The sequence below is a fragment of the Marmota flaviventris genome, chromosome 15, assembly GCF_047511675.1.
Source record: "Marmota flaviventris isolate mMarFla1 chromosome 15, mMarFla1.hap1, whole genome shotgun sequence".
Classification (NCBI taxonomy): Eukaryota; Metazoa; Chordata; class Mammalia; order Rodentia; family Sciuridae; genus Marmota; species Marmota flaviventris.
Genome location: NC_092512.1, coordinates 62,297,233 through 62,322,928, shown reverse-complemented (window position 1 = coordinate 62,322,928; position 25,696 = coordinate 62,297,233). Strand labels below are relative to the sequence as shown.

Here is a 25,696-nt window from a genome sequence, read left to right as displayed (position 1 = left end):
ACAAAAAAAAAAAATGCAGTGCTGAGCATGTGATAAAAAAAAAAAAAAAGCAAGCCATTAGGGAATCATCCTGGAAGTTGAAAGACAATTAATTTTATGTCCCTGGAGGTATCATCAGGAGGTGCTCAAGGACACTGAGGATGAAGATCTGCTGGCCAGGGGACAAGTGAAAGAAGGCCCTTTGACTTCTGAGGCATGGTACACAGGACTGCAGCCCAGGAAGCCTGAGCAGCAACTGCCAAGTAGAAACCGAGAGAAGGAGGCTGAGGCAGGACTTCAGGGGAGTCAAAGAGAACAGGGTTGATGGCACATCTGCCATTGTAAGTCAGGGTGCTCCCTTCCACTGTCACTTACTTACATCATGTAAGAAGGAACAAAGGGATGGGACGTCCCTGTTCTCCCCTATTCTGCAGGCCATCACAGGGTACAGAGGTGAGGCTTTCTCTGCCCTTCCCACCAGCCCCATACCCTGAAGGTCCTCGGATTTCATCAACTTGCCAATTGTTCCTCACCTGCTGGGCCCCATCACCCTGTGGAGAGGGCCAGCCTTGGGTGTCCCCGGGTAAGTTTCAAGGATGCAAAAACTGGGGACAAGAACCTAGACATAGCCAGCCCAGCACGATCGCTCTGCAGGGACAGAGAAAAGGAAACGGGAAACCTCTGCAAAACCAGAATGGCAGCAGTCACTTTAGCACCAGTAGATGCTACAAAGCCAACGCATGCATGTGCTGAGTCAGGATGTGAGAGGTCTTTTTTTTTTCCCCCCTATTATATTACAGCCATTAACTATAATCCTATGTTTACTTATAAGAAAAAAATATTTCAAATGTATGACATATAAAGATCATTGTCATGTGTAACTAATTAAAACAAATTTAAAAAATGAAATTAAGAAAAAGAAGAAAAAATATTTTATTAATGACATATATTTAATACATTAAAAATTGTCTGAGATATAGTGTCCCCGTCCTTCTAAACCTGTGGCTCTGCTCATTTTCCTTTGACACATGCAAAGCACCCCAAGTGCAAAGTCTCTATTAGGGACAGGCATCATGGCAATGACTGAGAAATGGCAACTTCCCTCAAGGAGCTCACAGCCCCGTGTGACGGCATCTGGGTCATTAACAACAGAAGAATCGTATCTGTCACTGGGCATTTCCTAGATGAAGTTTATTTCATTTTAAAAATTCAATACTCAACAATTTAATGACCTTCTCTAGTAAGTGAATTACCGAAGGCTTACTTTAAGAGATATTCAAGCAAATATCGATCTGACTATTAAAGGAAGCTCAGACTATCAGGATAAACAACATTATAAATAGTAAAGTCAAAAATAAAGTCAACAAGGAAAACATCTAAACTGAAATTCTATCTTTACCTTTTTTTAAAAAATGGAAGTCTTGTGAGTCTAGGATCTATTGTTATCAAATATTATAAATACCCCATCTATTACCCATCTTCTTCCACAGAGCACAGGGGTATTAGGAATGTAAACACCCTAAGCACAGCACAGTGGGAACATCTGTAATCCCAGCTAGTGAGGAGGCAGAAGCAGGAAGATTACAAGTTCAAGGCCAGCCTCAGAAACTTAGCAAGAACCTGTCTCAAAATAAAATAAAAGGGCTGGGGATATAGCTCAGTATTGGAGTGCTTGCCTAGAATATGCAAGGCCCTGAATTCAATCTCAGTACAGAAAAAGCAAAATGAAGGAAGAAACACATGTAAATACCCTCAGAAACATTATAATTTAGTTAAGGAAAGGAGATATGCACATAAAATGTTTAAATACATGGATTAATGCCAAATCAATACCAGAAAAATCACAAGCCAGTGCTGATTAATGGCCAAATGAATAAGGGTAGTATTACATTTTACCAAGAAAAAATCATGAGCACTTCAGATAAGCATATATTTAAGCAAGATCTTGAGGAGGAATAAAATTTGGACACAAATGGGTCAGGAAGGCAAAGGCACTCATATACAAAACTGGAGGGAAAGACCAGAAATAAGATAAAGAGTGGATTATTTGGAATAGAAGAGAAAGAGTAAATGTGGACAACCTTCAATGTCAAGGCAGGAAATTGGAGTTTATCCTTAATAAGGAGGAACCTGAGGATCCCCAGAAAATGTCTGAGCAAAGATATACAAACTGCTATTTTAAGAGTTTGGCATCACTATAGAAAGGATTTAAAAGAAGCCAGTGAACAAGAAAACCCAGGAATCTTCCCAGGTAGAAGGATCCCAAGTTCAAGGCCAGCCTCAGTAACTTAGCAAGACCCTAAGCAACTTAACAAGACCCTATCTCAAAAAAAGAAAGAAAGAAAGAAAAGTAAAAAGGCCAGGGATGTGGCTCAGTGGTTAAGCAACCCTGGGTCATAATACCTGATACAAAAAAAAAAAAGACTAAATCAAGAGTTTTTTTTATTATTATTATTACTATTCCACCAACAATTCCTTAGACAGCACACTTGAAAAAGAAATTTCACTTGTCCTGAGATGTACTGTTTGTATTTTAATCAACTATGCACTTCATGAAAATGGAAATCTATGTTAAAATATTTTGCTGCAAAGTACATTAGCATAGATCCTAGTCTTTATACATTTCTTATTTTCTTTACCAACAAATTATGATTTAGAGTTTTACATTTCTCTGACAGATTTTATTTTAATTACTTGTCTGGGAAGTGTATGCATTTGCAAGCAACAAATAACCTAGATGGTGGCATCTGATGAATATATTTATACACATCTTCCAACATTTTCTTCTAGTTTAGCTAACACAGACTCCACAGTCAAAAAGATTGACAAAATCAGTAGTCATTCATCCAAAGTCACTCTCTCCCTTAGAAAGCAGGAGATGCAACCCCCTCATTTTAGTTCAGGCAATGTGGCCAGGTCCCACATAAACAAACCATTAGAGCAAAGCCACAAACCTAGTCTTCCAACCTTCAAACCCAGTGTACTTTCTACCACCTGTGTCACTTCAAGCCTGAACACTTTGCAAGTCGAGGAGTAAGACCCACTACATCAATTTCCCAAGTGGATTTCAAAGAATACTAATCTCTGAGATGATTGTGGGTTTAAAAGCTTTGTGGTCATGTAAATTTGAGAAAACTAAGTATTTTATTCCTCTCCTGAAGTTTGACAATGGAGATCAGCACACACAAAAAAAATGCTATAATTTGGGTATACTTTGTCCCCTCAGATTCCTGTGTTGGAAACGTGGCCCTCAGTGTGGTGACAGGGAGGTTGTTATGTCACTGGAGGCACTGCCCTTGGAAGGGATTAAATGGTTCTCACTGAATCCCAGCAGGGCTCGGGTTTTCTGTCTCATCATGTGACCTCTCCCTCTCACACACACGCCCACCATGCCATCTGCCATAAGGTGATGCAGCCAAGAGGGGCCCTGGCCAGAGCTGGAGCCATGTAGTCTGAGTTTTCAGCTTCCAAAGTTGTCAGCTAAATAAATCTCTTTTCTTTATGTTACCCAAGTATTTGTGATAGCAATAGAAAATAGACTAATACAAAAGGCTAAAGAAAAAGTTTAATGTTGAGAACAGAATTTCCTGAACTCATTTGGTCAGAGGAATGTTTTTTGTGTGTGACTCTTATTAATGTTCTGTACCTTCTCTGACCACTCTCCCTCCTCTTTTCCTTCTACTTCCAGTAAAATGAGATTCCATCCTCCAGAGTTCAAACACACCCCGGAATCTTCCCACTCCAGGCTCTTAGACCTACCGTCTCTCCCTAAGGGGCTTGACTCTTCAAAGCAATCTTCCCTGACCACCACTCTCCTACAAGGGGTTCTACTTTTTCTTTTTCTTCATAGCCCTCATTCAATATCACATGATGTACTGTCTGCCTCTTGCACTAAAATAGAGGCTCCTGGAGACAAGAACTTTGTCCTGTGCGTCACTATAAACCCAGCTCCTGAAACACTGGGAATAGGAGTGCACTAAATGTTTGTTCAGTCAATGAATGAATAGACCAATGAATGCAGTCCATGAAACCAGTGTTCTGTAGAACATGGAGCGTTGCTGCCATACCAAGACAGCAGAAATGCACTCATTAGAAATGCCACTCCCCAGGCCCCACCCTTGACCTACTGAATAGACCCACAGGACTGAGCCCAGCAATGTGGGTTGGAACCTCCAGGTGATTCTGATGCTCACCAGTGTTTCAGAACCACTGGTATAAATCATCTTTAAGATAAATCCAGCCCACAAAAGTCTAGAGTTCTGTTATTAATGAGCAATTCTCTTAAGGTGCTTTGAGCATTTCACAGGGAGATGGACTAATTTCTCAAGTTTCCTTAGGGTCTTAAGATTATATTATATGACAACATACCACTTGCCCCTCCAGTAACAACAAAGCTCTAATTAACACACGATGTCCCACTGAGAATTAATCAGCTTAACAGCTACCCCAACACACTTGAGGGCCATTTTACCATCTGCTATGACTAAGAAAACTCAGTTACCCTCAAATTAAAATTCTCTAATGAAGGTTACATTCATCCAAAATAAGAAACAGCCACACACACACACACACACACACCTTTCTCACCATGAATTAATCACTTGATTATATTCCCAATAATACTGCAGAAAACTCAGTTAATTTTAATATTAGGGAATAATCTGGAGGATATTTTGTATGCACTCATTTTTATCTATTTTTACTTTCTGTTGACTGAAAATGGACAATGAGATAATTTTTGATTAAAAGAAATCACTGGAAAATGTCAAGCAAGCAAGCACATAGAATACCAAAAGCCTGGGGCATAAGGATCGTTTACAAGTCACAGTGCCTTGTAAGGCCTTCGACATCCTGGCCCAAGCACACTGCCATGTTCGTGCAGAAAGATGCTCTGCTCTGCTTTTCACACTTCCCCATAATCTCCATTTCCATCATACCCCTCTCTGCCTTTCTGGCCCAGCCCACTCCTGTCCCTCAAACAAGAGGGAGTCAAGACAACAGCAACTACCATGCCAGGTAACAAGGCTGGGTCCCTCTTAGGAGTATGACAGCATCAATGACAGGACTGGCCACCAGCAACAGAAGCAGCACTGACTTGTGCTGCTGTCATCTTATTTGTGTGTATTTCGTCTCCTGAGATAATCTCTAGTTTTAATAAAAGAATAAGACTGGGACTTCAACATTGCTGCATCCTCCCTGGCCAAACCTCCAGAATCTGCCATCTCACACCTTTGGTTTGTCCCTGGGCTTCAGTGATATCCAAAACTCAAGTTGAAAGATCATCTTTTTGGTTCTCAAGGAATTCTACTAGTCAGGTAGAACCCAAGCTCACCTCCTGATCTTCCTATTGAGAAGAGAGGTGAGAGGTAGAAATTTGCATGAGCAGCTAGCGGGTAATTTGAGGAGATGGAATCTTGAAGATAGAAAGGGTGGGGGGGGTGGTTGATCAGGAGACACTGCAGTACCTTCCTTGCAGAAGCAGGTCAGAGACCCGGTGAAAGTTTAAGTCTGGCTAGGAATACATAAGACTCTCAACAGTCCTCTGGGACTAGACATTAAAATTCCCAAGAAAGAAACTGGGCACAGGGGCTCATACCTGTAATCACAGCAACTCAGAGCTTGAGACAAGAGGATTGTGATTTGAGGCCGGCCTCAGCTTCATAGCAAGACCTTATCTCAAGAAAAAGAAAATTCCTAAGAAAGGATGAAAGATGCAATCAGGTTTGGAAGCAAAACATTTCTGATAGGTTCCAAGATCTACACCTTAAAAAATCAAGCAAGCCATGGGTTTCTTGTATTTTCTGCGTTTATTTCCTGATGTTCTGTCTCAGTATTCATGAATGTCTTTTGCAAGGTGCACCTCTTCACATGCCAAAGCAAAGCAAGGGAAGGGGATGATCTGCTCCATGGTCACCAGCATCTCAGGTACGAGGCTACACTCCACCCTTCCTCAGGGAGAAGTATGATATTAGTGCTGTGTTGTGGTTTGGATGCAAAGTGTCTCCCAAAAGCTCACAATTGAGACAATGCAAGAGGGTTCAGAAGGGAAATGATTGGGTTATGAGAGCCTTAACCCAATCAGGGAATTAATAACCTGGTGGGATTAATTGAATGGTAACAAAAAGCAGGTAGGGTGTGACTAGAGGAGGTGGGGCATTGGGAGCATGGCTTTGGGATATATCTTGCAAGTGGAGCGCTCTCTGTCTCTCTTCTTTCTGATCATCATGTGAGCTGCTTCCCTATGCTACATTCTTCCACCATGATGTTCTGCCTCAGCGGGAGCCCTGAAGAATGGAGCTGGCTGTCTATGGACTAAGACCTTGGAAACCATGAGCCTTCAAATAAACTCTTTCTCCTCAACAATTGTTCTGGTCAGATCTTTTAGTCAGAGCAGTGAAAAAGCTGGTTAAAACATGCTGGAATAAAATTGAGGCATCTCAGGCAAAAAAGGAAGGTGAGCCTGTCTGTCAGAGTCCTCTCCATGAGGTCCTCACCCCTCCTGCATAGAAACCTTGACACTTCTGACTTTAAGGTGAGCCTTCCTGGTCACTCATGGCTTTGCTAAGAGAAATGTGTTCATTTCTGGATGCTGACATCTCCTCACCAGAGAATAATGGTTGTCACTCAAGCTCTGGTCCAACCACAGGGATCAACCATTGGGCAGAAAAGGTGACAATCAAACCTTAGAGTTTGGTTGAGTGCACAAGCCAAACCTAAGAGCCACTACTCAGGATCCTGTCCTGGTTCACAGTCGTGACCATTGGGTTTTCATGCCATTGTGCATGATGTTCCTCCCTGAAACTGTGATATAAAGTCAGCACATCAGCCTTCTGATGTGGGAGTGGGGTGGCTACAAGAATCAATATTCAGGACATTATCTATTGAAGCACAAATTGACAAGTTGTGTTCCAAAAGATTACTTGTCACTAGCCACAGCCTATACTGCTGGACTGCTCGTAACCAACCTTTCTAAAATACAACTTGGAACAAGAGGATTTCTAAAGCAAACAAAAGAAAGAAAGAAAAAATAAAACTCTCACTGGTAAATCCCAGTAACTACTCCGTGTTCTCAAATATACTGCCACCAGCTTCCCAGAAACTCCCAAGAGAAAGCACCTCCTGGTTCCTTTTCCCCAAGACACAAATTGGCTTTTGATAGACCTCCATGACCCCAAGAAAAGAGCTATTTCTAGTTCCATAGATCAAATCACTCAAATACATTAATTATATGCTAAATGTATTTAAATTATATTACAACTAGGCAGAAGGCAGAGACACAATGAATTCTAGTGTGAAGAATATTGGTGCTAATTTTCATGAAATTTCCCATAGACATAAAGTTACAAAATGCCTTTAGATTTTGAACCCAACCCACAACAATCAAACTTAGCAGTTGGGCACAGGGGTGCACTCCTATAATCCTAGAGGCTCAGGAGGCTAAGGCAAGAGGATTGCAAGTTCAAAGCCAGCCTCAGCAACTTATTGAGGACCTGTCTCTAAATAAAATACCAAAAAGGGCTGGGGATGTGGCTCAGGGGTGAAGCATCCCTGGGTTCAATCTCTGATACCAAAAAAAAAAAAAAAAACAATCAACATAGCATGCAGTGTTATACACCAGTTTCCCTCATTTAATACACCTTCTGAGAAATGCGAACAAGTTCCAGAACAGAACTGAGAGGCCCAGAGCTCTATATCACAGAAGTTTGAGAAATGTAGAGGAGCTACTCATGGCAGATGAGAAGCAAAATAAAAGAAGCCACAGTCCCTCCTTTGAACAGAAACTTGTCTCTGGCTAGGATTTCTGCAGGACAATCATTTCCAAACCTGAGAGATCAATGAGATCATCTATGAAGGTTTTATAAAGTACACATTGTAGGATTTGATCACAATCTACCAAATTAGACCTCCCAGAGTGGGCCCAGGAGTCTGCATTTTGAAAGATGCTTCTCGGGTGATTCTGATGTTCCACTCTGGGGCTTGCCATATCAGAATCATGGACCAGCATGCCCAGTTCTCAAAGATCCTTTCAGCCTTGGCTCACGCATTGTTTCCTCTTAAAAGATCTTCCTGTCTAAGCATCCCTTCCCCAAATGCAACGCTATTTGTAGCACTGTCCCTGCTGTGTAATTATTTATTGGTTACTTATCTGTGGTTTGTCCATCCCTGGAAGTCTGTAATTTCCATGAAGCCCATCCTATTCCTGCCACACCCCAGCATACAGCTCAGAGCATGCATGCATCACCCCTGATAAATGAAAACACATGGTCACCATGAATCTCATTTCATCTTATTGCCACATGTATAATACAGGTGGAGCACAAGTCGTTATTCCCAAGTTGATGAAATAAACCAGAATATGAGTGTCTCAAGGTCCCAAAGAAGCAAGTGGCAGAAGCAAGTCTAATACCCAGGCTGAGGCTTCAGGCTCCACCTCCACTCCCTTTCCATTGTCTCATACTACCCTCTCCCCTTCAAAGAATATCAAAACTTGGCTTTAGTTTATTAATATCAAACTCACAGAAGAGTCAGCACCTGTGTCTCCAAGTCATTTTTATTTGTGTGAGAAGCAACTGTGCAATTTGGAAACATAAGCCCCTGAGGACAGAAAAAAACCTCGAACACATTCTATTCCTTTAACAAAGAAACAAGTAACTCACAGAGGGTGGGCAAATGGAAATGCGTTAGAAAATTCTAGCATCATGAATTCTAGTAAAAAGAAGACGCATGATACAATGGGAAGACTATTTAGTTATGAAGCAACTTCTCAAAAAAACTGCTAGTAAAAGCATCTTTAGCCAGAAAGAAAAGAAAAGCTCATTCAGTTGAAACTTGGAGTACAGAGGGAAGGCTAATGAATTAAATATCAGGAGTTTGCTCTAACCTAAATAATCTATAAGAAACTAAAAGGGATATTTAAAAAGAAGAAATTCGGCAATTAAATGGATAAAAACATAATAATCACATTAAAATGACTGAACTGGCTGTTAAAAATCTGATTTTAACAATAATGAAATTAGGGGCTGGAGATACAGCTCAGTTGGTAGAGTGCTTGCCTCGCATGCACAAGGCCCTGGGTTCAATTCCCAGCACCACCAAAAAAAAAAAGGCAGGAGAACAATAATGAAATTAGAAAGTCATCCACTAGGGAGTAGCAATACTTTGTTAACACAGTCTTTGATATAATTGCTCAATACCCGGAAAAATTATATTTTATCACAACAGTAGGTTTGTGTTGTACAAAGGCACAAGGGAAATTGGTTGCTACCTATTAGCACACTGGCAATTAATTTTTTTTTAAAGAAACCAGTGAATTTTCCTAATTATATTGACACAAAAAAAAGTATGTCTAATGAAAATCTCACAAAAGAAAGGATCATAACAAATTAGGTAATAAAACCAGCAATAAAATATCTGGCCATTTTAGAAGGGGAAAAAATGGGGTTTTATTGAGTAAATTAGCAGACATAGTAACCTCAGAAAGCATTTGGCTGTAGGCCTCCCAGGGTCTTCTCTGAAACATTAATTCAGATTGACTCACATTAGAGCAGTCAAAAGACTTTAAATCAGTAGGAGTAAATTAAAGCAAAGGGTAATAATCAACCAATAATGTTCTAAGAGGTAGGGAAAGTCCCAGTGGGAGCCTACAGATTCGGTAGTAAGCTTGAAGTGTGACATTGATGAAAGGATTAATAGCCCTCAAATTAAAATCCCAAATGATGCCAAATAAAAAAAAGGAGAAGTAAAATCAAAAAGGAGAAAGTCATTTATTGGCCCAATTTTGTGATCAGTGAGAATAAATACCCAGAATTTAAATATACATTAACAGATGGATAATCCCTTAAGAGCTCATACAAAGTATAAATTTTACTTATCTTACCTAAAAAAATTCAGAGTAAAGCAAACAACTTTATTGTAATATTAGAAATTCACTTTTCAAGCTTGCCCTAGCTGCTAGAGAAGCTGAGGCTGGAGGATTCCTTCAGCCCAGAAATTCCAGGCCAGCCTAGGCAACATAGTAAGACCCCATCTCAAAAGAAAGAATTCACCTTTATCTTCCCACCCTCAAAAAATAATGGATTCTGGGACTGGGGTTGTGGCTCAGTGGTAGAGCACTTGCCTGGCATGTGTGAATCCCTGGGTTTGATCCTCAGCACCACATATAAATAACCAAATAAAGTAAAAAATACATTGGCAACTAAAAAACAACTTTTTTAAAAAATTATGGATTCTAAGTTTTTATGTTTGCCTTATCCATTTTTCTTAAAACAAGGCAAACTTACAGATTCAAAAATGAGTCAACATCATCTGAAAACAACTGATTAAATAAAATGTACAATAATCGACCTGTACTTTTTAGGTCAATAACTCATATCGATTGACAACTTATCTTTTAAATATCTAAAAGGACATCAACACTTTTTTATCCTAAATATAACTGCCACTAATACAAGTGTGAACATTTTGTTTGGCATATAAATTTTTTAAAAAATAAAAAGGGATAGAGCTGGGCATAGGGGTGCACACTTGTAATCCCAGCAACAAGAGTGAAACAGTAGGATTGAAAGCTTGAGGCCAGCCTGGGGAACTTTGTAAGACCCTGTCTCAACATTTTTAAAAATAAAAAAAGAACAAGCCATCTATCAGAACGTAGTCAGATTTGCCAAAAGAAAATGTGAAAAGCCATAGAATCATTTGAGTCACTTAATATCAACTTAGTCAGAATATTCAAACACACTGCCTTCCCAGGGTTATCTATAAGATGTTAATTATAATTACCATACCATCATTATTATGCCATGTTAATTATTATTATCACTATTATTGTTATGCTATCTTCCACATATTGAGATATATGGAAGGTTGGGGAATGAGAGTGCAGTTTTGTCTTTGCAATGAGAAGGTTGAGCATTGCTCCTATTCCCCTTCTTCTGGCAATCAACAGCATCATCTGCAAGCTGACAGGACAAGCGCAGAGCAGCGCAATGTGGGACACCACTCCAGTGACTGACTCACAGATAACTCATGCCCATGATCACAAGTCTCATTAATATCGGGCTATGCCTGAACAGGAGGGTTCACCAACTACAAACACAAGATGACCCCCACCACGGATTACACTGTGTACAGTGAAGTACGTGAGTGTGGTTTACCTGTCTGAACTCCACACCAGGACAGCGGGGGTTCCAGGGCTCTACACCCAGGAACGGGTCTGAGAGCTTGAGAAGCCACTACACATAGTGGTACCAGCCAAGCTGCAGGTCAAGGCAACAGAAAGCAACATTCAGCAGCCTGGAAAAGTCACAGTTAAGATCCAAGGAAGCAGCCCAATAGAATCCTCAGGGACTGGGCAGGGAACAGGAAGTGAGGCTCTAGGCAGTGAGCATAATTGTGGGGAGGGCAGATAGATTAGGACAGAGCCAGCCGTGGACAACTGAGATAGGCAGTGCCGACTCCAGAGATTATCTGAGACCCTTGAAAGGTGCTATTAGAGTTACCTGTAGCCTTAACCGTGGCTAGGAAGTGAGCTGGTGGGGTCCTGTACCAGACAGAAGAAAGCCAAATCATTACAAACACTGAGAACTTGCTGATAAAGAGACATCATGGAGCTGGTACGGGGCACAGGCCTGAAATCCCTGGCTTGGGAGGCTGAGACAGGAGGATCCTGACTCAGCAAATGCGAGGCACTAACATCATGGCATGAATCATAAGGGTCACTGATAGGAATCCAAACTCTATTTCAGACATCACTTTCAAACCCTTTAAGCAACCCCTTTTATAAGAGTAATTAAATAGAAAAAAAATGATTACTTGAGTTCTTTTCTCTGTCCATGTGAAGTCTGAATGGATCACCAGTGAATGGACAATAAACTGACTAAAGTTAGACAAAGAAGGAGGAACAAGAGGCTTTCATGATAATCTATAAATTATTACTTGACCCTGAAAATGTAAGAATTAGAAGAAATTTAAAAATTACTACTCCAGCTATGGTGAGATCAAGTCATATTTCTAGAGGACAGTCCAAAAATGTTACACAGCTATTTCTTCCACTCGTTTTATTTCGCCTTCTATACCTTCAACTCTAATACACACAGATGCTCACGTGACCAAACACGGACCATGCACCCTCTAAGAGAGACATGAAGCAAGAAGGCTCATTCTGTTTGTAGGACCTTGACCCTCTGCTTCTTTATATAATCCCATTCATAAATAAACCAAACAAAGCAACATATCAGGGGGTGGATTACCCATGAAGTCGAAGACAAATCCCAGGAACCACAAAGGTTCTGGAATTACCCTCATGCAATCAGATTTTGCTGATTAGAGACCTAGTCCAAGAATTGTAAGTCTTGCATAGGATAGAAAAGGCATAAAAAACAGCTTATGTGTTTAGGGCTAACTCTCTATGCTCCTTAGCAATTAAACTTGATTATAGCCAACAGCTCCCATCATAATTATCAGAAGCCCATAGCAAGAGCATCTCGTTAGGAAGCTATTTATAACCTGAAAGCTTTGTCTTCTTTCTCCCCAGGAGAACTCTTCATTTGGAGTGAGGATATCATCAGATACCCCAGGCACAATGAAGAACAGACTCCGTGCATCACTGGGGATGGAGGTGACGGATGCCTGCAGAAGAGGGGCCACCCAGGCAAGAACACCCTAATGCAATGAGATCCACAAGGCTTGTACCTTCTGGCTCAGAGTCAGCTGGACACACAGCATCCTGAGCAGGTGTGGTCAACATAGGTACATTAAATTCAGCTTGTGAGTCAGCCAACCCATTCAGAAAAGCCACAAGAAGAGTTGTACCTGCCAGCTGCAACGAAAGCTAACACCCCTCTCTTCCTCAACAGGATTAATTGGGGGGCAGGGCGGGGGGGGGGGAGTGGCCACTTGGAACTGAACCCAAGACCTCCCACATGTTAGGAAAGTGTTCTATCCCTGAGTTACATCCCCAGCTTTTTTTCTTTTCTTTTTTTTTCTTTTACTTTGAGACAGAGTCTCATTAAATTGCAGAGCCTAGCCTCAAACTTGTGATTCTCCTGCCTCAGCCTCCCAAGTAGCTGGGAGTAATGATGAGCCACCTGGCTCTACGATTAAAGTAATGACAGCCCACATTTTTGAGTGTTTAATCATATGGTAAGCCAAGCACTGTCTTAAAAACATTGCACACCTTAACTCACAATGGCTCACTTTGATCTCTGTGCCAATAAAGTCATAGAGAGGTCACAGAACCTGCCCTGGTTTATACCACTGACCAGGGCAGAGCTGGGATCCAAGCTCTGAGTTAGCCACAAGATTCAACTACCTCACATATGGTATAATCCATATTTATAACTCAGGAGGTCTAGAAGAAGTCACATAGAGTTCTAAGAAAACCCTTGAGACCCTCTAATTCAGTTCCATCTGTTCACAAATGCAAAACCTGAAATCCGGAGATGTCCCATGACATTGTCCTATGAAGGTCACTCAGCTGAAAATCATCTCAAGACATCAGAAATAAATGGGGCTAAAGAAATCATCAAATTAGTGTGTATGTACAAATATATAACACTGAATCCCTCTATTAATTATAATGCACCAATAAAACCATGAATGAAAAAGAAATCATCAAACCAGATTTTAATATCTTGAGGATCAGGAGCTGCTTCTTAGGGTTAGTTTTAGAAACACAGTATTATAGTGACTGCCTTCTCTCACTGTTCCAGTCCCTTACCAAGTTTTTACAAACCAGGGATTCCATTAGAAGCCATCTTTTACAGAAAAGGAAACTAAGGATCTGAAAAGTTATGTGATTTGGTCAAAGTCATGTCAGAAATTACACTGGAGTTTGTGTCAAATTACAAATTAACAATCAGGTGTGATGGTAGATGCCTGTAATACCCGCTACTTAGGCGGCCAAGGCAGAAGGATCAAAAACTCTAGGCCAGATTGGGCAAGAAGCAAGACACTGTCTCAAAATAAAAAACAAAAAGGGCTGGGGATGTAGCTCAGTGGTAGAACACTCCTGGGTTCAGTTCCCAATGTTGAAAATTTTTAAAACCCAAATTAACCAGAGATAAATGTGTATTATGTGTTTCATATATAATATATATATACACATATATGTGTATGTGTGTATATATGTGTGTGTATGTGTGTGTATGTGTGTGTGTATCCATCTCTACAAAACTGGATGACCTGCCAAGTTTAAGTCCTAATAAATTATTTCCAAGGCCATATGAGTCTCATATAAATGAATAAATAAGTGCCCCATCAGAATTCATATAATCCATATGAGGGTATTAAAGACCTCTCTCTCTGCAACAATGGCTCTAGGACCTAAGAGACTTTGCAAATGGGGATTATTAGTCCAATCACTACACATTGATCGGAAATTGATTAAAAGCCAGGAAGTTTTAAGATCTGAGATAGTCCACATAGTCTTCTTCATTTAAATTTCTCCCCTCTCCTTACTCAAAACAAAAGCATCTTAAAACTTGTATGCCTTTCATAAGAACTTAGGACAGGTTATATAGAGGAGAACATTGCACACCCAAGACACTGAACCCAGAAAATGCCATCCATCGCTCCCCATCTTGCATTTACCATTGCCCACCACCAATTCTAATTAAAGAAACTAAGGCAAATTTTCTTTTGAGCATTTCACAATCATGAAATAAATGAGGATATTTTAAAGAGCTGCAAGACCAAATTTTAGAATCATCATTCTAAGATTTATATATCTTTTGTTTACATAAGTCTTTCTCACAGATAATTTTTCAGACTTTTCTCAGGAAGATTTTTGCATCTTGTTAAACACTGCTGCTGTCCTGCACCTAAAGAGAAGCCATTAAAATGCAGTGCAAATCAGGACACGTTCTTCTTTCAGCCGAGATTAAACACCAGAGACATAAGCATATTTCTAGGCAAATATCTTTCACTCAATAACATAAAGAGACTTTGGAAATGCGGATTGTTGGCCTCTCAATATGCATTGATCAGAGGTTGGTTAAAAGACAGGCTGTTCAAGATCTGTGATTCATTCTACCTAGTTTTGTTCATTTCAGTTTCTCCCTTCTTCTTACTAAAAACAAAGGCATCTTAAAACTTCTATGACCTTCATGAAAATTCAAGACCAAAAACACATTAGGAAAAACACCTGACAAGACCAAATATTATTATTATTAAAGTAATAACTAAAAATATAACTGAGAATTCAAACATGTTTGGAAGTCAGGAACTGTATGATTCAATTCCAGACACTTGCAAATTATGTAATTTCATTCCACTGAGAATATTAATTTCATGAATATGCTTTTTACTTTTACACAAGAGTAACCTACACCTGCCTTTCTCAGTTATATTCGGTAACAGGGATTAGCGTTTTTACAGGGTGACAGTTTCACAAGCAATCAAAACTCCCAGAAGGGGAAACAGACTCCAATTTACCATCAGGTGATATGCAGCTGCCGGGAAAAGGAGCAAAAGGAATGTCTGATTCCCCAGGGACACCTGTCACTCAGCAACAGGGCTCAAATCACCAAGGGCTGGAGAAAGTACTCAAGCGACAGGCTTCTGACAGCTCGAAGAAGAGTAAAACAGGCTGCAAATCCTCTTCAGAACCGAGTCCCACAATACAGAAAAAGACTACATCAAGTCAGGACAGAAAAACATAGAACTAAAAAACTAGGGAGTTTAAAAGGCAACAGGGGTCTAAGAAAACTCCTTCCTTTATAGAGACTGAAATTTTAACACTCAGCCAAAGTCACAGCAGAAGTTGATGAACTTTTTTTCCCTGTCCTCCCCTCTCCATAAGGTCCATGTTCAAAGCTTCTTCAGTTTTGCATAAAGACTTGAGTCCTGCTTTCACTGCTTTTTAGATGACCTTGAGAACATCACTTAACCTTCACTTATCTATAACATAGGGGAGGGGAATAGCTGGGGCTTGGAGTTGTACAATGCATAAAATAAAAATGAAGTATTTAGCACAATGTCTGGCATATTTTAAACACTAAAAATATTTGCTGTAAAAACAATTCTTGTTAGACTTCCCCTTTGAAACCCATTTGATCTTTTTTTTAATTAAGCTCTCATCTATTTTTAAGAGAAAGTAGGTCTTATGACTGTGCCTTAAATCCACCCCACATCTCCTCTGGAGGGCCAATTATTTGACTGATGAGCTCTGTTTAGAATGCTGATTAATTGCTGCATAGTTTTCCAGAATTTCTTGCCTCCATGTTTTCTTTTACTGAAGTCACCACCACCACAAGAGAGTTCATATATGGGGGGGACATCCCACTTTCCTTAGTTCACATACACACACACATACACACACTTACATCAGGATTATAATATTCCCAACTCCAAGAAGATGATCCAGAAGATTTCTACAATTAAACTCATCTTAAGTTGATGGGAACTAAGTCACCATAGAAACCAAAAAGCCTTGAAAATCTTTTCACCCTCTAAAAATAATACACTATAGCACATTATACTATCTCCTATAATCTTCTAATAGCACACTATAGTATAGCCACTACAGTACCTAATAAGCAAAGATGCAGAAATGAGTAATGCATAAATAATTTCTGTTCCCTATCTCTTGCTCGCTAGAAAACCTTTCTATTTACAAAGAACTTTTTCCCCCCTGCGTCTCCTCCATTCACATGTTCAATACTTTTCTGATTCTACAATCTGGAGAAGTTTCAAGATACAAGGAACTCAAGATATAGAGTAATTTGAAAGCTTAATTAGAAAGAAGTTTAGAGCATCACTATTAATAGATCTTTGTTGGATAATTATTTGACAGGGGTAGGAGTTCTCCTGGGCACTGTAAGATATTTATCAGCATCTCTGGCCTAACCATCGCTAAATGCCAGTGGGCCCTCTCCAAGTTGTGATGATCAAAAATAACTCTAATGCTGCCAAAAGTTCCCAGGGGAGAAGGGCAAAATTCACCCTGAGAACCACTGGTTTGGAATGACAAGAAATGCAGTTTCCCATGGGAACTGAGGTTCAGAACCTGCAGTACCTAAAAATTGCAAAGTTTTGGAAAAGGACCACCAGGCAGCTGTGGAATCCCCATCTCTTTTACTGTGTGGAATCCCCATCTCTTTTTCTCCAGCAAAGAGGAAGTGAAAACACAAGGCACACGCACAAACTACTTGCAGGAGCAACCAACACAGCAGAACACGATGATTCCCCACAGTCTCTCCTCCAAAGAGGCCAAACTCTTTCCCCAAATACCCATGTACCAGTCTTCACCATTAGTTCTCTCCCAGAAGGCTTTAGTACTAAAACATCTGCTCTAAAATCCACATTGCCTTCTTCTTTCCAAATCCCTCTTTCTCCTTTTTAAAAACACACTCAAAAGCAATGAAAAATCCCACACTTGATAAGAAAATTCTCACAGTTGAAAAACACACACACATTATTTTCCTTTCCTGTCCAATTACCATTTCTACAATTGGGGCTGAGTGAGAGGAGACATCTCAGGAGACATCTTGGCTTGAACCCTACTGCGGGAAAGAACCTCAGCCCACTGGGCTAGCACATCCCTTTTCTGTCTGATCATTCTTTGCAATTGAAAAACTTTTTTGATTCTCATTCTCCAGAACTATTTCCAATACAGATATCACATTTATCTAACACCAAGTTCAATTCACTGCTGACATTTCTAGATTGTCAAGAAAGAGAAGATGCATAGTGTGTGGGTTTGGTTATATTTCCCCTTCCAAGGATCACACAGCTTGTAGACTCAACTCTGACACAAAAGCTCCACTCCCAGAGGGAAAACCAACAACACAGAGTCTCCACAACGTGGGGAGGAAGATGGAGAAAGTGGTGCTTCCTTTGGTTCATATCCAAATGGACACCATTTGCTCCAGGTCATTTCTGTCACTGATCTCATTAGTGACTCACAATATCACTCAACTGTGGGATTCTAAGGAGTAGCCAAAGTTTAAGTTTAGCCAGAAGTAGCAAATGACATCTTGCTTTTGCAAATGGTTGCAATCAGCAGCTGGTTTTACCAGTGGTGGTTCCATCCCCAAACCCAGAGCAAGACTTCGGCCCTGGCAAAGAATGAATGTCTATGGTCTTTTGAATCTTCATGCTCAAAATGTGGTCATTCAGCCAACAGAAATGGCCTCACCTAAAAGTATATTAGAAATGTAGAATTTCAGGCCTAACCCAGACTTAACAGAATCTGCATTTTGACAAGACTCCCTGGTGATTGATGGGCACATTGAAGATTCAGAAGGACCACTTCAGACTACAGAAATAATAAAATTCATAGCAAAATGAGAGGAGATATCAATAAACTCATGCTTAAAATTGTATGACACATATATATCTATATGTGCATATAGATATATTTAATGCTTATATTATTATAAAATTTTGGTGAAATAGAACTTAAGTAATTTCAAACCCATTCTACCTCTGAGTAAATGTTAAAAAAAAAAAAAAGATGGAGTTACCAAATGGGATTTACTTTGAAAACAATAATCCATCCAGACTTCTGTATCCACGTGTCCCTCATCCACAGATAAATGTATTTGTAGTTTAATATGTACAGAATCAGCAGATTCTGTATCCACAAACTGAACCAACCACTGTTTGAAAAATTTTTAAAAAAATTGTGTCTGTACTGAACATGTTCAGACTTATTTTTCTGGTCATTATTTCTAATACAGTATAACAGCTGTTTACATTGTATTAGGTGTTACATGCAAATCTAGAAGTGATTTAAAGTATATGGAACAAAATAATTTTTAAATAAAATATGTGGGATGTATGGGTGGAGGATATGTACAAACCCTATGCCATTTTATATGAGACTTGAGCATCCGGGGATTTGAGTATCCATAGGAGTCCTGGAACCAATGTCCCCAGATAGCAAAGCAAGTCTGCAGTTACTTCTGAGCATATCCTGGAGTAGTCTTTATTCACCAAAAGTCCCACCACAGTCTATGTGGACAAAAGAAGATGAATTGTAGTGAAACCGCAATACCACAAGCCCCTCTGTGTCCAAAAAGAGCTTTTTCTATGGTACAAAAAGGTGCAAATGTACACTTCATTTAAATGTTCATAGAGTAAAGAAAGATAGTCATCAAAGGTTGAATGCAGAAAATTCTGATAACAAGATCTTGGGTCCTCAGAAAATATAATGAATCAGAGTATCATATTAAGATTTTCCTGTACGTTTCCAAGTTACGATTTCCTATACAATGTTTTGATTTCCTGTACAATGTTACTTTCCTTTATTCCAATCATAAAAATTGATTCATTTAAAGAACAAAGCACTCTCACTCCCCTCTCTGCCCACTCTCTAGGATGAGTATGAATTCTGCTTTGACAGTGAAGTTGCATTCCTTAAGGTTTGCAGAACGTTTTCACATACGGAATCCCACTTAGTCCTTAAAATATGACAGTAAAGGGAAAAAATATATCCCCAGTGGAAACAGAGACTGAGAGAAGCAAAGGGGTTTGTCTAAAGACCCAGGAGCAGTCCTTCGTAAAGCAAAACTGAAATACAGATTTCCTTCTTCCTTCTCTGCTGCCCTTTCTAAGTCAACTCTAACCCTTTCCTGTGGTGTAAATTAGAGCTGACAGTTAGGAGTCACCCAAGGAGGTAGAATAGCTGACATCTACCCTGGCTTGACTGATGGCTAACCCATGCCAATCATCACTCATCCTGAATATCACCCAATTAGAGCTGTGGTTGTTTATTTTAGAACATTCTTTTTCTCCTTTTCCCACCTGGGTAGCCATTCTTTCTCCTTTCGCTGTTGGTTCATGAATTTCTTACCTTCAAAGGATCACATTTTCTCTCTCCCCCTGAGGAATGATTATGAATCATCGTCTAATTGCTGATCCTACTTCTTATTAATACCTACAAAGCCTTCTCTATGCTCCAGGTCAATATCAAGACTCTGTCCTTGCAGAAGACTTAGGGCACTTAGTGGGTATAAAACCTCCTATCTATCATCTATGACCACGTCTCTTCTATAGTTAAAGCTGCCAGAATGTTAACATAGACCTTTCAAAAGATTAAGATATACAATTACATTCCATTTCAATGGTTTTAATGTTACTTTAGATATTTGCTCCTGCCTGTAATTACTAATGTGCTGATTTTTCTTTCTTTGTTTCTTTTGTGGTTGTAATGAGAAGTTAGAAAAACTGACAGGAAGGTTAGAAAATGGGTGGGTGGTAGAAAAGTTAATATAGAAGAGTAGTTTTATTTTTTTTTAAAAAAAAAAAAAAAAGGAAGAAAGAAATTCTAACCTATTTTTACGATCCCACATCATAATTGATTAACTCTGCTCATGTTCTTAGAAAACAGTAGTCTCTCTGTTCTTAATACGTACAGAGGTAGCCTGTAAGGCCTACTTTAAAAGGTTTCGTGAACAATCTTGCTTTGATCATGTCTTGAGACCCCCAGGCCAGTTCTGCATTCTTCTGCACTGTACTCAAACTGTTGAATGTGGCTCATCCTTCAGTTCCCATTAGCTCTCAGGGCCTCTTGCCCGAAAGCCACAGAGTGCAGGGGAAGCTTGGGACTCTGGGTCAGAGGGCATGGACTTCAGACCCTTACACAAGTCACTTTAACTCTCTCTGAACCTCAGTTTCTTCATCCATGAAATAGAAAAAAACAACCCCCATCTCATAAGGCCTTTGAGAACATTTAAAAAAATAATACATGTAAGATTATTGATACTCCAACTACTATAGCTTTTACTGAGATCTGTTTAATATTAAGGAGAATTATGGGTTTCCTTAAAAATATGTCCTAAGGGGCTGGGGTTATGGGTTGGATCTCTAGTACCTTGCAAAAAAAAAAAAAAAAAAAGATTCACAGGATTTTTTCCAAAAATCAATTTAGTCAATGTCTTTTTTAAAATGAAGAATTACAGGTACATGCCTGTAATCCCAATTACTGGGGAGGCTGAGGCAGGAAGGTCTCAAAGCCAGTCTGGGACCCTGTCTCAAAATGAGATGGGGATGGATCTAAGTGGTAGAACACCCCAGGGTTCAAACCCCAGTAACAGAAAGAAATCTTTCCTCCCCTTCATATCCCTGCTTTGAATTAGCAATGTTTCCTAATTACACTGAAAACTCCTCAAATGCTGGGACTGTTTCACTTTTGGTCTTCTCAAAATTAGCGTAGGGCTGGGAGTATAGCTCAGTGGTAAAGCACTTGCCTAGTATACATAAGATCCCAGGTTTGATTCCCAGCATTACAAAACAAACAAACTAGCAGTGCCTAGTGCCTAGCATAAGATACATATTTAATATATTCTTACTGTTTTTCTTCTTGGCAAATGACCACTACCAAAAGAGTTAATTCTCAGGATTCTTATTAATGGATATTCACCCTTTTCATAACACTTGTGATTTTGATGCAGAAAGTTTCTATCAATGGTACCCAGAAGTGGAATGAAAGGGAGATTCAAGTTTTCAAAGTAAGTGGAGACAAATATCAGCAAGAATATGAACACTAATTGGGTTTGCATAGAGTCAAATATCACCCTAAAGATAATTTATTATTTTCAAATGGAGAAAAATATCTTTACAATGAAACATCCAACAATCAATCTCTCAGCAAACTCATTAAAATTAACATCACTAAGGAATGACCAAATGCCATTGCCTATGAAGCAGTCTAACAAAAAATGTTTTGTCTGAATTTAATCAAGCCTTTAGACTGAAATACCAGGATACAGGAAATACAGCAAGTGGAGGAACACAGTAAGTGATACCACATGAAAATGCTCAGATGAATCTAGAATGCAGAAGGAGCATTCTACAAATCAACTAGCTTTCCCTTTTCAAAAAGTCTTTGTCATAGAAAAAGAAGAAAAAAGAAAGCTGAGGCACTATTCTGGATTATAAAAGACTACCAAGGTGAGCAGCTAAATAAGGCAATGTATGTGTAATCCTTGGTCAGTTCCTGGTTTAAAAATTAATAATTATTATAAAAGACTTTGGGGGGATAATTGAGAAAATTTGAATTTGGATTGGATATTTGATGATGTTAAGGAATGATTACTAACTTTCTTAGGATGCTAATGCTTCTGCAATTGTGTAAAAGAATGCCTTTTTTTCATATTTTTTTTTACCAGTGCTAGACATCAAACCCAAAGCCCACCCACATAAGGAGTGCTCTTGCACTGAGCTATATCTTCAGCCCCCGGAATGCCCTTATTTTTATAAGGTGCATACTGAAAGTTAGTGTTTGAAAGTCAGCACTTACTTTCAAAGAGTTTAGATCCCTTCCCTAAAGAATATATTTTCATACACATATATACAAAGGTTTATAAACATGACAAAATGAACAATTAATAAATCTAGGTTCATTATACTGTTGATATATTAATGTTCATTATACTGTTATTTTAACTTCTGTTTATATTTTTAAATTTATAATGAAAGAAAACAGAGACAAGGTAACAAGAAAACTATTCCTCTCTGCCCAAAAAAAGAATTTCTTTCTCTTACATTTAATAAAAATAAGTTCTAAAACTCTGTCCTGATGATCGGGCCAGTTATTAGGAACTATTGGGACTCACATACCCAACAATGACAGTTTCTGGGAATGGAGACTATACTAAGGACAAATCATAGCCTTCTAACACTACGTATCTTTTTCACTATCCTTTGAAAACCTTATTATTCATTCCCACAGCAAGGATCCTATCAGCACAAGGCTAATAAGTTTCTAAATGTAGCTACTACTTACTTATTTACCTGTTTAATTTTTTTTATAAAGTAGAACCTTTTATCTTGTTTCAGTTGGAAACTGAAAGAGAGAAACCAAGTAGAGAAACAGAGTAACCAAAATCTCATCTGCTGTGACAGCAATTCATCCTTTCACAGGTTTAAATCCAGCCCTTAGAAGTGCAGATTTGAAGGAGCAGCTACTACAGGGAGGTGCTGACAACCACATAGATTTAGTTCTAGGAAGTAAATTAACCCTACCCTTAACTGCCTGGTCTCACCTTATACTTTAACCCAAACACCCAACATCCCTGTTTCAGATTTATGCAAATCAATACACCAAGTCCCAGAGTCTCTGCTCTTCAGCTGGTAATAAATTCTTCTCCCAAGTTCTTGTCATTGACGGTCTTCAACTCACAATTTAAAAAAAAATAGCTTTGAATAAACTTTACAACTTGTGTTGTTGTTTCTGCATGAAGATAAACTAGTCAATTGATATTTTGCAGGTTTTTGTTGGTGATTTTTTTTTTTCTTTTGAGGATACAGGGGATTTAACTCAGGGGCACTTGACCATGGAGCCACATCCCCAGCCCTAGTTTGTATTTTATTTAGAGACAGAGTCTCACTGAGTTGCTTAGTGCCTCACTTTTGTTGAGGCTGGCTTTGAACTGGCAATTCTCCTGCCTCAGCCTGCAGAGCCACTGGGATTACATGTGTACACCACCAGGCCCAGCGATTTTTTTTTTTTTAATAATGATGCAAGTGATGTGTAAGGTGTAATACAGGGATGTGGGTAATATAGCATGTTCTGTGTAGTCTGGTTCTCTGTTATATGTTGCAGACAGAAATAAGAGGTAGCAATAAATAAAAGCAATAATTCAAAACTTGACGTGCTATAGTTACTTCCCTTTCTTCCTGAATCCAAGGACAGTTACTAAAAGATAAACTTCACAAATCAAGACTTTTTCCAAAGGTAGGCAACAAGAGAGAGAAACACTACCCTGAAATACAAATGTGAAGTGTAAGCCTGAGATTAGTTCCAAGATTTCTCAAGTAATTGATTCTCCTCCAAGTCAAAAACTCACCACACCAAGCCCAAAATCTAAAATAAAGCGAATCTTAATGCTTAAAATATTTGAAAATGTGAAAGACATGTTTCCTTCTGATTTTTTGGAAGGAAAGTAAGTTTCAGAAGTCTTACCTAGGTACAAGGACGCATTTTCTTTCTTAACATTGTCATCTAAGTAGGTTGGTCCCAGGGTATAAATAGGTGTGGAGCCCATTCCAATGAGAATCTGTGCACAGATGAATAAAGCCACATAGACCCAGTGGCTATTTCCTCCCGAGTCCTTCGGACAGGGGGCAGGCTCCGAAGCGGTCGTGGAGTTGCCATTCTGGCACAAGCCATCGTTGGACGCCGAGGCGTTCAACTCCTGGATCTGGTAGGGAGGCGAGATGAAGTGAGGTAAGGCGAAGAGGGCAGCTCCGATGGCAATGAAAAGTCCACCTACCGCCAGCCACAGGGGCCGCCGACCCCGGCCCCCAAAATAGCTGACAAACACCACCACCACCAGGTTCCCGATGTCAAAGCAGCTGACCAGCAGCCCCGACTCAGAACTCTTTAAACTGTAGCGTCTTTCAATGGTGGTGATGACACTGCTCAGGTACCCAGAGACCATTAACGCTTGGATGAAGGTCAGAAAGCACATACAAACCAGGAAGCAGCGGGAATCAGTGAGGACCACATGCAGGCACCTTCTCTCCTGGAGTGTGGCCAGAGTGGAGGACACCGAGACGGTTTTGCTTACGTCCTTCCTGTGGGTACAATCCACGAGTCCTGCCATCCCAGCCGAAGTGGACGGGGCAGAAGGACTGGGGGCCAACGGGTTCCGGCCTTGCTTGGACTTCTGGTGGCTTAAAGAATCCTTACAGCCGAAGGCCGGCTTGAAGTCCACACTCTCAGGACTGAGGTTCGGCCGGCAGGAGGCGCTGTTCAGGACCGGTAAACTCTTGGACCTGAAGGTCTCTGGCTCGCCCTTCTCTTGGACAGCTCCTATTGGGACTGGTGCCTCCAGCTGCTCTTTCCCCGGGGGCTGCGGCCCAGGACTTTCGTCCATGGCTCTTAGAATTCAGATTCGATCGCTGATTGCACACAAGGACTCCAGCTCTTTTCATCCACCAGCGCAAGGGGCTAATGCCCGGCCAGCTCAGTCGCGCCCGCTTGAGACCAGGAATAGGGATGGTAGAGCCTCACAGCAGGGCATCCTCACCAATAGGGAGGCGCCCAGGGCATCCTGACAGCAGGCGCGGCCCGGGGCTCCGCAGCCGCGTGCCCCGGCGGGAAAGCGTTCGCGCTGTCCAGCGAAGAACCCTGCTTGGCCTCCACCTCGGGGCGGTAGCTCGCGGCAGGCGCCTTGAGCGTCCGGGGCTCATCCCCGCCGCCGCCGCCGCCGCTCGGCCGGTGGCCAGGAGCCAGTGCGCCTGGCTCCCAGCGTGGAGGCACTTAGTTAGCACCGCTGTCCGCAAGACATCCCGTCTGGATGCCCCAGGGGCACCGGATCCGGACCTCCTGGGCTTGGGACACCTCGGGCGTGAAGGTGCCAATCTGGAAAATAGAGAAGAGACAGTCAGTGAAAGGCGGCTGAGGCTGGCGTTCGGCGCCCCAGCGACCAGCGTTAGGTGACCCCGATGGTCCCGAATGCAAAAGACAGCAAATCCAGGAGCTAAACTCTGCAGGAGGGGGCAGCTGTCGGCCTCATTCTCAGGTCCCGGAACAATAAACAGCAGGCGGTCGGCAGAGACTCCCTCATTGTCTGCCGCGGACCTGCCCCCGCCCCGCCCCTTTTCCCTTAAACTGTGCATTGCTATTATATGTTAATAATTATCAACCTGGCAGCTCTGACTCAGAGGCAGTGTCTTTTATTCGAGTGAACTAATTGCAACCTTTTCGCACTCCTACTCCATTACTCAAAATAGAAAAATCCCCAAAAGAACAAAGGAAAGTTGTGTGTGT

General features: G+C 40.6%; 1 protein-coding gene and 1 non-coding gene across 2 annotated transcripts in view; one reads left to right on the top strand and one right to left on the bottom strand.

Annotated features, from left to right (window-relative positions):
* Slco5a1 (solute carrier organic anion transporter family member 5A1) overlaps positions 1–25,107 on the bottom strand; it is a 141,605-nt gene extending 116,498 nt beyond the window's left edge. Inside the window, exon 1 of the mRNA XM_027947116.2 lies at positions 23,885–25,107. Within this exon, the coding sequence (XP_027802917.1) occupies positions 23,885–24,800 (916 nt within the window). The 5' untranslated portion in view covers positions 24,801–25,107. The remainder of the gene's footprint in view (positions 1–23,884) is intronic.
* LOC114106587 (small nucleolar RNA U13) lies at positions 6,712–6,815 on the top strand. The gene has a single exon (XR_003585226.1). It is a non-coding gene; the product is annotated as a small nucleolar RNA U13 (small nucleolar RNA).
* Positions 25,108–25,696: the final 589 nt, after the last annotated feature.